General features: G+C 36.4%; 1 protein-coding gene across 4 annotated transcripts in view; it reads left to right on the forward strand.

Moving 5' to 3' along the window:
* Window positions 1–12,122, forward strand: part of LOC138815272 (tRNA pseudouridine synthase Pus10) — a 67,612-nt gene that overhangs the window by 26,484 nt on the left and 29,006 nt on the right. For all 4 annotated transcript variants that reach the window (XM_070004577.1, XM_070004576.1, XM_070004578.1 and 1 more), the window contains exons 5-8: window positions 2,439–2,473; window positions 7,096–7,207; window positions 10,687–10,748; window positions 11,018–11,063. In XM_070004577.1, the coding sequence (XP_069860678.1) occupies window positions 2,439–2,473; window positions 7,096–7,207; window positions 10,687–10,748; window positions 11,018–11,063 (255 nt within the window). The remainder of the gene's footprint in view (window positions 1–2,438; window positions 2,474–7,095; window positions 7,208–10,686; window positions 10,749–11,017; window positions 11,064–12,122) is intronic.

Consider the following 12,122-nt stretch of genomic DNA (forward strand, 5'->3'; position numbering starts at 1 on the left):
GGCAAGTTTTCAGTGAACAGAAATAATGGTTACCATTTATTAAGTACATGCCAATAATTTGGGTTCCTTGTGTACATAATTCCTTTATATCCTCTTATATTAAGAGGGTATTAAAACTCTTCCCTGTAAGGGAAGTGTTAGTTTTCCTGTATAATATGAGTCAGAGGTCAGTGTTTCTTGGTCTCTTAAAAATATGAGGCTGAAGGAAGGATGGGACAACATTAACTAAAAGGCTTCAGCTTTTTTTTTTTTTAACTGCACTTTTTTTTGTCTTTTCTTTTTTGGTACTAGGGATCGAACCCAGGAAGTTGAACCAGTGTTTCTTGGTCTCTTAAAAATATGAGGCTGAAGGAAGGATGGGACAACATTAACTAAAAGGCTTCAGCTTTTTTTTTTTTAACTGCACTTTTTTTTGTCTTTTCTTTTTTGGTACTAGGGATCGAACCCAGGAAGTTGAACTTACTAGGCAAGCATTTTGACACTGAGCTACATCCCAGCCCAAGGCTTCAGCTTTGAGATACTATACTTAAGACACCATACTTACTGTTTCTGTGACCTCAAAGTCCTATTAGTCTTAATTGTATTAATTATTAAACTGTACCAACAAATGTCTATTAATGATGACCTCTAGCCATTCTGAAAAGTTTACATTATAACAATCTTTATCCAATTCTCACATTTTTGTATTAGAAAATTGAGTCCCAGAAATCAAGTGAAGCTTGAAGCCAGGTTTTCTGACTCCTCATATTTGTGTATTATGCCATGCAACACACAATGAAACAGGACTTGAATAAGTGGATGGAATCAGATAAGAGTCCTACAGTATTACAAATGGGAGAAAGCTGAGGGGGCAGACAGAAAAAAGATAACAAATTAGGCATTGGGAACAGTTCTTAGCTAATGAAGAATTTATTATGAGTAGCTCAAGTCTTTTTTCTTTTTTTTTTTTTTTTTTTGGTCAGTCATGGGGCTTGAACTCTGGGCCTGGGTGCTGTCCCTCAGCTGTCCCTTCAGCTCAAGGCTAGCGCTCTACCACTTGAGCCACAGCGCCACTTTGGCTTTTTCTGCTTATGTGGTACTGAGGGATTGAACCCAGGGCCTTATGCATGCAAGGCAAGCACTCTACCACTGAGCCACCTTCCCAGCCCCCGAGTAGCTCAAGTCTTAACACATTAATTCACCTAACATTTCTGAATGTGCATGTTCCTGTCATGCTCTCACGTGCTGAACTGTGTGTATACTGTTTTCTAACTTGAAAGCTGTGAGAGTCTAATGGAAAATGGAGAAATGAGGAGGACAGACTCTTGCCACTGCACCAAGCCATTATACTTGCCTGATAGCTGGGACAACAGGCTTGTACCACTGTGTCCAGACTTAGTTGAGATGGTGTCTCATGAATTTTATGCCTGCAATGCCATCAAACTAATTCCCCTGATCTCAGCTTTCCAAGTAGCTAGGATTATAAGCTTGAACCACCATGCAGGACTTGTTAGTATTTTCTGTTTGCTTTATTATGTATCTAATCATCCAGTTATCTAGCCACCAATCTATTTTACCTTTGGTTGTAAAGCAAAATGAGCTGGAGACATTAGTACATTTAACTCCTGAACATGTAACTATGACTATTATGACTAAGTAGAGTTAAAAATACGTCTCCCTATTAACAACAACAAAAAGCTAGTGCCTTCAATTTATGTTTTGAGTAATAGGTACCTATCACTTTGGGCTTTTCCCCTATGAAATAATGAGGTATCTTAAACTAGCTCTGTTAAAAATCATTACAAGAGGTGGGGGGATGGGCGGGTAAAGATGGTAAGGGGAAACAAAGGAGGAGGCAACAATGCTTGATAAGAAATGTACTCAGGGCTGGGAAGGTGGCTCAGTGGTAGAGCGCTTGCCTTGCATGCATGAGGCCCTGGGTTTGATTCCTCAGCACCACATAAGCAAAAAGAAAAAAAGCCAGAAGTGGCACTGTGGCTCAAGTGGTAGAGTGCTAGCTTTGAGCTGAAAAGCTGAGGGGCAGTGCCCAGGCCCAGAGTTCAGGCCCCATGACCAGACCCCCCTCCCCCAAAAAAAGAAAGAAATGTACTCATTACCTTGATGCTCATGTATTATTACCTCTCTGTATGGTACTTTGACAAAAAAAAACTTATTATTAATAATAAAAAATCATTATGAGTGATTTCTATCTCTCAATACTGAGAGATAGAAAGGGAATACCCCTTGAATTTCTAGGCCACAGCAACTAAGCATTGCAAAGTGAATCTTATCTTGTTTTTTATTTGAAATGAATCTGAGATCATTGCAACATTCCTAACACCATCTTCTGAAAGGGAGTTTGATTAGCAAATTAGCTAAATACTGGGTACTAATATTAGAACTTAATTTAATACTGAACGTTTTTCTCCTTTTCTTTCTGGGTGCTAAATTGCTTCAAGCATGCTGCATGGTTGCTGGTCAAACAGGAAATGGGGTAAGTAATTTAGGTAGGGAGTTTTTACTATCATTTAAGTATGTTACCTGATTGTTAAAGTACTTATACTTTTTTTTTTTTGAGTAAATTCACTAGCTACTAGAGAAGTTGCAAATGAAAGTAATTCTTATTGTATCAAGTTAGGGTGTCAGCCTTATTCAAGGAGATAAGTTGTATAGCATATTAATAATAAAGTAGATTCATGTTTTGTTTGTGTAGATCGAATATCAATGTAAACATATATATGTATTGGACACATATAATGAGAGTTTATCTTAAGATAACAAATTTTTCATTGGTATTAGAAACTAAATTATAAAACTAGGCCATAAAAATGAAAAGTAAATTCTTTTTAAAAAAATTTTTATTGTCAAGGTGATGTACAGAGAGATTACAGTTACATAAGTAAGGTAGTGATTACATTTCTTGTCTACTTTGTTACCCTTGAAAAGTGAAATTCTAATTAAGGTAGAACAATGAATTTGTTCACAAATAACACATAGAACCTTTTAGATGAAATCTTTGGAGGCCAAAAGTGGTTTGGAATTTAAAATTTTTGGATTTGAGGACTGTTATATACTAAATATAAAATATAATACTCCTTTTTAATTCTGATATTAATATTTTATTAATATTAATATTGACCAATATTAATATTAATATTGACTAATACTAATATTAAGGATTACTATTTCTGCAATGAAATAAGAATATTCACAGTTAATTTGGTAAATGAACTGAATAGCCTCATGTGTTCAAATCAGGATTTAGTTTGCAACTGAGCTTAAAAATAACTTTTCAGAGCATTTTGGATTTTAAACTAAAATTTCTGTGCCATAAATAGGCCCTGTAAAGCCAAGGCTGGTGGCTCACACCCGTAATCCTAGCTACTTGGGAGGCTGAGATGTGAGGATTGCAGTTCAAAGCTAGCTCACGCAGAAAAGTCCGTGAGACTCATCTCCATTAAACTATTCAGAAAAAGCCAGAAGTGGTAGAGTGATAGCCTTGAGCAAAAGAGCTCAGGGATAGTGCAAGACCTAGGACTGACCAAAAAACAAAAATCCAGGTTGGAGTTTCTACAAGATTTCTATATTAGATTTCTATATTAGGTCAGTCTTGATTGTTACTTATTTAAAAAAGTAATTAATTTTCTGTCTTATTTTGTATTTCATACTGTACTTTTCAAAGAGTAATAATAACCTCATAATTATCAAAAGTTTGGTGGTTTAAATCTTATTATATTAGTCTTATGGTTGTAGCATCATGTTTTTTGTACTCATGTTGCTTGTGAGTTATTGTTGTTGTTGTTTTGTGTTTTTTTTTTGGTCAGTCATGGGGCTTGAACTCTGGGCCTAGGCACTGTCCCTGAGCTCTTCAGCTCAAGGCAATTGCTCTACCACTTAAGCCACAGCACCACTTCTGGCTTTTTCTGTTTATGTGATACTGAGGAATTGAACCCAGGGCCTCATGCATGCAAAGCAAACACTCTACCACTGAGCCATCTTCCCAGCCCCGAGTTATTCTTTTTATTCTGTACCAAAGGATTTTAAACTATGCTTAGTTTCTTGGAAAGAATTTGATTTAAATAGGAATACTGGAGGAAAAAAATGGGGGACACTAGTCTTTTCCTTCACTGCCCTTAGTTCATTAGAGGTTGAAAGGCTAAGGAGAATTTCTAGCAAAGAGTTGATTCTTTAATTTCGAAATGTAGAAAAAAGGAATTGCCTTGGACATTATGGTTCATCTTTTCTTTAGAAAGGTGATTGTGTTATATCTGTAACAAAAGTGACATTCTCATTGACAGAGAGGAAAGCAGTTACTAAATATTAAATGGAGACTGCATTTATCTTTGTGATTGCTGATCCCTCTAAATGAAAATCAGATATATGCCAAAGCCCTCTGTGAAGGCATTTTCCCCAATTACATTAAAAAAGTTAATAACCACATTTTACATTTTAGGATTGGAACGCTGATATCCTAAGTATTGGTATTTGTAATAAGGTTTCCAAACTGTCTGTTAACCCTTTTGGCATTTTAATGTGTAGGAGAAAAGTATCTGTACTTGAAGTTGGTTGTTTTTTTTTTTGTTTTTTTTTTTTTTAATTTATTTTTGGGTCCGGTTGTGGGGCCTGAACTCTGGGCCTGGGCACTGTCCCTCAGCTCTTCAGCTCAAGGCTAGCGCTCTACCACATGAGCCACAGCACCACTTCCAGCTTTTTTCTTTTTGCTTATGTGGTGCTGAGGAATCGAACCCAGGGCCTCAGGCATGCAAGGCAAGTGCTTTACCACTGAGCCATCTTCCCAGCCCCTGGTTGTTTTTTTTTTAAACTGGACTAACTGCTGTACATATATTTAAAAACCCTATTATCTAAAACAGCAATTTTCTTGTATAATGGATTATTAGTATTAATTTTGGTGTAACTCTTTGAATACTAAAGTCTAAATAATTTTTTAAAATAGTTTCCATTCTTGTGTTTTTTGCTTTCAGCTTTTAACTCTTTAAAATACATTCTGAAAGAACATATGCTCATATAATGATGTATACTTTTAACTGCAATGATAGTTTATGCAAATAGCATTAAACTGTTGATTCAATGTCAAGGCCTTAAAATACCTAAATGTTGGGGCTGGGAAGGTGGCTCAGTGGTAGAGCACTTGCCTTGCATGCTCAAGGCCCTGGGTTCGATTCCTCAGCACCACATAAGAAAAAAGCCGGAAGTGGCACTGTGGCTCAAGTGGTAGAGTGCTAGCCTTGAGCTGAAGAGCTGAGGGACAGCGCCCAGGCCGAGTTCAGGCCCCACGACAGGACCCAAAACAAAACAAAAACACCTAAATGTTTCTAAAATAAGTTGATGAATATAGAGAAGTAATTTGCTTATTTGTCAAATATTATTTATCTGGATATTTCATTGTAAACCATAATCCCAAATCATGAAAGCACCCTCTGTAACCAGTTATAGTTTTGGCTGGATTTTTTAATTTATATTTTTAGAGGGAGAATATTCTTTATATTCTTTTTTCAGATTGATTCAATTTAATCATTTGCTAAGCTACTTTTTAATTTGCAACCTACAGTTACTAGTGTCTTTTGCTTTACAAAATTAAATGGAAATGGATATTGCTTATAAGTAGAGTTTCTACCAGTAAAAGTTAGACATTAAAAGGGTTGATTCACCTGGGTGCTGGTGGCTTATGCCTGTAATCCTAACTACTCAGGAGGCTGAGATGTGAGGGTAACAGTTTGATGCCAGCCTAGGCAGGAAAGTTCATGATACTCTTATCTTCAATTAACCACCAGAAGATAGGAAGTAGAACTGTGGCTCAAAGTGGTAGAGCACTAACCTTGAGCAAAAAAAGCTCAGAGACAGTGCCCAGGCCCTGAGTTCAAGCCCCATGACTGACCACAAAAAAAAGTGGGTCGAGGGAGTGACAATTTAGAACTTTGATCTTTTTTTTTTTTTTGTCAGTTGCGGGGCCTGAACAGACTCTGGGCCTGGGCACTGTCCCTCAGCTCTTCAGCTCAAGGCTAGTGCTCTACCACTTGAGTCACAGTGCCACTTCTGGCCTTTTCTGCTTTGTGGTGCTGAGGAATCAAACCCAGGGCCTCATGCATGCAAGGCAAGCACCCACCACTGAGCCACCTTCCCAGCCCAGAACTTTGATCATAACATCTCTTTTACTATAGATAGGCATACAGATGATACCGAGTTTAATATGGGCTTGTTAGAAATAGCACAATTTGGCTGGGAATGTGTCATAGTGATAGAATGCTTGCCTAGCATGTATGAAGCCCTGGGTTCGATTCCTCAGTACCACATAAACAGAAAAGGCCAGAAGTGGCCCTGTGGCTCAAGTGCTTGAGCACTAACCTTGAGCAAAATAAGTTCAGGGACAGTCCCCAGCCCTGAGTTCAAGCCCCAGGATTGGCAAAAAAACCCAAAAAACAAAAAAAACCCACACTTTCTCAACAGAGTAAAATAGTTTTAGTCATACTATGCCATGTTTTTCTTTCCTTTTACTTTAGTTTCTGTCACAATTTTAGGCTATGAACTAAAGCCAAATTTCAGAATGGGGATTTCCCAACTGGGTATATTGTCTCATGAGTAGATTTTAGGGGAATGTGAAGTCTTTACTCAGACATCATCAGATATTACATGGAGAAGCATATCATAGTATTGCTACTTCAGGATTTAATATTTCTTCTGTAGCAACAAAGAAAAAAATACAATTTTTACAATAATTTCTTAAGAGTAAGTCATTTTCAGAAGGAGAGGAGGAGATTCACCATGGAGGTGATTACTGTAGTAGTTTTATGGCTTCTGAGCAATAAGCAATTATCTTTTTCTCCTTCCAGTATGTATAAATCCTGTAATCTATAAATCTAGCTCAGAAAAACACACTAGTTTTTGTCATTGAATCTTTAAGAAATGTTTTATATACCATCTAAAAGGTGGTTTCTTGATTTTCTTGGGCTATACACCTAAAATGTAGAGAATTTTCATTTGCTTTATTCTCTGCTTTATATCACATACACTTAATATTTTAAATTAATTACATAACTTCTTGCCTTTGTTAGAAAAAGTGAAGTTTCTCATGTCAGTGAATTAATTTTTGTTATTCAGAAAGCAGAGTCTGTCGCTGGGAAGAACTGATATAGTTCAGCTAAAAGAAGCCTACAAATGGATAACTCACCCCCTGTTTTCAGAGGAACTGGGCGTTCCAATTGATGGAAAGGTATTGGGTCATAGCATTGTTAAGTCACTTCTCTAATTTTATTAGTTTTACTTTATTATATGGCAGTTTTGCTTTAGTCAAATAAATAATTCAGTGAGGGACTTCTAAGCTTTTAAAATGTCTTAAATTAAAGCCCTTCTAATCTTTTGCTCCAAATGCTTCTTTGTGATCCAAACATTTAAAGAGTGTAACATAAGTGGGTACACTCTTGACCTTAAAAGGTTAGCTGAATCTTTGCCTTTAACATGTTATAGTTTAATTGGAGGAACAGATATTCTGATACAAAGTAATACATAAATAATTGAGCAAGTATAGATTGTACTTTGGACTATTTAAGTTTCACTTAATCTTGGCTTCAGATACATAGAAAGCACCAATTTAACTACAGTGAGAATGAATCCAACCCACTTTACCTTGTGAATATCTCAAGTCCTTCTGTTTACTTTTAAGTGGAGATTGTCTTTGACACCTGCAAACTTAGTCACTTTCTTAATTCCAGAAAAGACCTGACCTTAGTCTCTGGAATGGATTGAATTTCAGGGAAAGCTCAACAGGTTTTCAGATATGAAAACAGGACATAGCCCAGCTCATCTTAAATTAGACTTTTATAGGATGACCTCTGTATGTCATCATTTTACTTGAAAGAAATTCCATGAATATAACATTCATTTCTTTTCAAGTAAAAGTTTTTAAACCATTTTAATTTATATACTGTTATTTCTTTCTGTTAGTAGGAGTAAACTGTGACTGTCCTTTGAACTGAATACTGAGAGAATAGAGAATAAAACCACAGATAGTATGAGGAGGAAATGAGGTAATGAAAGTACTTTGGAAATTAGACAAGTCATTAATGCAAAATATTTTTACCTCAAATTTCAGTTTGAAGCACAAATAATTTTACACATTGAATCAGTGAGAATAGAAAATAGAAAACAGAAGATGAAATAGTGGTTTAATAGATTTAGACTGAATTAAGTTTTCTTTAATAGGACATGTGTCATTCATTTTGGTTTTATTTTGTAGGTTAGATAAGGAGCAAAAGAAAGCTATTTATTTTTGTGATTCTGGAGTAGTTAATAGGCTTATTATATATCCAGGGAACTCAGCATGCACAGAACTCAATAAATATAAAACTTAATAAAAAAGATAAATTGCAACACAGCATGTTATTTAGATTTGCCAAGGTGTGGAGGGTATTTTTTTGTTGTTGTTTGTTTTTTTGTGTGTTGATTCTGGGGACTTTGGGCCTTGGTGCTGTTCCTTAGCTTTTTCTGCTCAAGGCTGTCATTCTACCACTTGAACTGCAGTTCGATGTCTGACATTTTGCTGGTTAAGTGGAGATAAGAGTCCCATGGATTTTTCCTGCTTGGGCTGCATCCAACAACAATCCTTAGATTCTAACCTCCCAAGTAGCAAGGATTACAAATGTGAGTGCCTGGCTCTAATGTGGAGTTTTATGCATTCCTAAAAGAGGTTAAAGTATATGGTTTATGAAATTTCGTTTTATGTTTTGTGTGTGTGTGTGTGTGTGTGTGTGTGTGTGTGTGTGTGTGTGTGTGTGTGTGTGTGTGTGTGTGTGTGTGTGTGTGTGTGTGTGTGTGTGTGCGCGCGCGTGCGCTAGTATTGGGGCTTGAAATCAAGACCTGTGATTCTTACACAGATTTTTGACTGGTGGCTGGTATTCTAACATGTAAGCCATGCTTTTATAGTCCAGCATTTTGTTGGTTAATTGGAGATAGAGTCTTGTGGAACTTTTAGCCTGGGCTGGCTTTGAATTGTACTTCAGAGCTCAGCCACTTTGAGTATTATATAAGATTATAAGTGTGAGCCACAGTGCCCAGCTAGTATGTACTTTTTTTTTTTTAATCAGTCACCGGGCTTGAACTCAGGGTGTGGTTTATGAAATTTCGTTTTATGTTTTTTGTGTTTGTGTGTGTGTGTGTGTGTGTGTGTGTGTGTGTGTGTGTGTGTGTGTGTGTGTGTGTGTGTGTGTGTGTGTGTGTGTGTGTGTGTGTGTGTGTGTGTGTGTGTGTGTGTGTGCTGATTCTGGACCCTGAGCTTTTGTGCTCCAAGTTAGTGCTCTAACATTTGAACCACAGCTCCACTTGGTGGTTAATTGGAAAGAAGAGTCTCATGAAAATTTCCAGCCTGGGCTGGATTTGAACTGCAGCCCTCAGATTTCAGCCTCCTGAATAGCTGAGATTAGCGCCTGGTGAAAATGAGCTGTTTTGATAATAAAAATATTCATTGTAGCTTCTGTGTGTGCATGTGTGCATGCGCGTGTATGCGTGCGCGCGTGTGTGTGTGTGTGTGTGTGTGTGTGCCCTGGGGCTTGGATTTGGGGCTTGGGCACTCCACCACTTGAGCTACAGCTCCACTCTGGCTTTTTGGTGGTTAATTGGAGATAAAAGAGTCTCACAAACTTTCCTGCCCATCTGGTTTCACACCATGATTCTTAGATCACCGCTTCTGGAGTAGCTAGGATTATAGGTGTGAGCTAATGGTGCCCAGCTCATTGTAACAATTTGTGTGTGTGTGTGTGTGTGTGTGTGTGTGTTTGCACGCATACATGTGTGTGCACCAGTCCTGGTGCTTGAACTCTGGGGGCTGGACTCTGTCCCTGCACTTTTGTGCTTAAGGCTATCACTTAACCATTTGAGCCACAGCTGCATTTCTAGCTTTTTGCGGTTAATTGGAGATAAGAGTCTCACAGACTTTTTTTTTTTACCTGGGCTGGCTTCAAACCACAATCCTCAGATCTTGTGAGCTGTGCCAGCACCTGGCTAACAATTTTTAGTACTAGAAAATTCTTCAGCTTTTCTAACAATCTGTACATTTGAAATATGTCTATCAAATAAGATTAAGTAAAGCATTTTTTTCAAAAGCATATATATCTCAAAAAGTATATATTCATAAAAATGACCAGACAGAAATACACTACATTGTTAATCATTTTATCTAGGTAGAGTGGGATTGAAAACTCATTTGATTTGACTATTTTATAATTTGGAAGGCTAATTTTTTTAGTAAAATTTATTTTTAAAAAGTTGAGCACTTAAAAAGTAAACTTTATACAGAGTTTTTAAGGATGTGAGCATAATGTTTTGCCTTCTTTTTCCAGTCATAGTATTAATAGAACAGTTTGTTTCTTGAAGTTATCTCTTTCCACTTCCCCTAATTCACATTCACCTTTATAGCTAATTTATGTCTTTGTCCAAGAATCATACAAGTTTTTAAAAATTTTATTTTGAAAGTTGTGTGGTAGTATCATTTAGTGACTGAATTATAGAAGTTAGAAAACAAACCAACTTTCCTTTATTGCTGCCCTGTGTACAACTGACTTGAGAGCAGTAGTGCTTCTAGATTTCCTTGTCACTTTTTCTGAGTCAATTTTTGAGAGTTAATTTCTGTTTCCATTCATAAGTTGTTAGATGTTGGTTTCCTTTTGCTCATTTAAAAAGTGTCTTTCTAATTTTTAGAGCTTGTTTGAAGTGAGTGTGGTCTTCGCTCACCCAGAAACAGTTGAGGACTGCCACTTCCTGTAAGTTATCATGTAAACATCACCATCAGTTATGTAAAATTGTTAATGCTTTCGGTTTTCATGAAAATAGTATTATTTCTCTTTCTAATGAGTATTTTTTAGAACTCATCATGTCACTGTGTTTAGAATGTTCTCACATAAGTTCCTTAGGCAAACCAATATAGCTCACATGGCTGACCATAGCAGCCATGTTGAGTAAAGTATATTTGTATTATGTTCATCCCCAAATAAACTCATTAACATTTTATAATACTTAAATTTTATTTTAGTGGTACAATTTGCCCAGATTGTTTCAAGCCAGCCAAAAACAAACAGGTAAGATTTTTTTTTTAAAGTTTATCTTTAAGTAGTTGTTCATAGGAGTTGCCATTCAACAAAACAGTTTATGAATATAGTGTATCTTGATCAGTGTCACCCCTTTTAATATTCTACCGCATCCTTCCTACCCCACCACTGCAGGTAAAAAGTTTTACATCTTATTTGGGAATTTTATCTGAGCTAAATATTCAAATTAACAATAAAGTGATATGCATTTATATACGGTAAGTTTATTATACCAAGAATCAGTCTTCAAATATGTGCATTTGCTATGTTTCTTTTTATGTTTTCAACTCTTAGCATCCTTGCCTCTGGGTAAAGTCCTAGTATGCAAATTTCCTTGTGCTGTGTCAGTATCTGGTTCATGAAATTTAGAATCGGTGATAACACAATCAACCATTTAGGAAAGTCAACTTGTTTTTAAACTTCCTAAATTACATCATCTAGGAAAATCCTTGGTATTAACACTATTGCAAACTTTTGCCATATATATATATATATATGCACATATATATGTATATATATATATATTCCAGAAATTAGTGTTTTAAAAATATAAGCCAAAATGTTATTTTATTTAGGATGGTCCTGAGTTTAATACAAGTTGAATATCTTTTATTTAGATGCTTAACCCAGAAATGTTTCAGACTTTTGAAATGTTTTGGATTTTGGAATTATTTATATAGACTACTAGCTGAGTATCCAGAAATCCAGATTTTCGATTTTCAGATTGAGATATTTTACCTATACATCTATTTAGGCTCCATTTGCAAAAATGTCCTTTTATTCATATTCTTTTTTTCTGTTAGGTAATAAATTTGTTAGTATGCCCACATGCGCGCGCGCGCGCGTGTGTGTGTGTATGTGTGTGTGTGTGCGCGCGCGCTAGTATTGGGGCTTGAAATCAAGACCTCTGTGTGTGTGTGTGTGTGTGTGTGTGTGCGCGCGCGCTAGTATTGGGGCTTGAAATCAAGACCTGTGATTCTTACACAGATTTTTGACTGATGGCTGGTATTCTAACATGTAAGCCATGCTTTTATAGTCCAGCATTTTGTT

The sequence above is a fragment of the Dipodomys merriami genome, unplaced genomic scaffold (genome assembly GCF_024711535.1).
Source record: "Dipodomys merriami isolate MVZ:Mamm:240054 unplaced genomic scaffold, mDipMer1.0.p SCAF_63, whole genome shotgun sequence".
Classification (NCBI taxonomy): Eukaryota; Metazoa; Chordata; class Mammalia; order Rodentia; family Heteromyidae; genus Dipodomys; species Dipodomys merriami.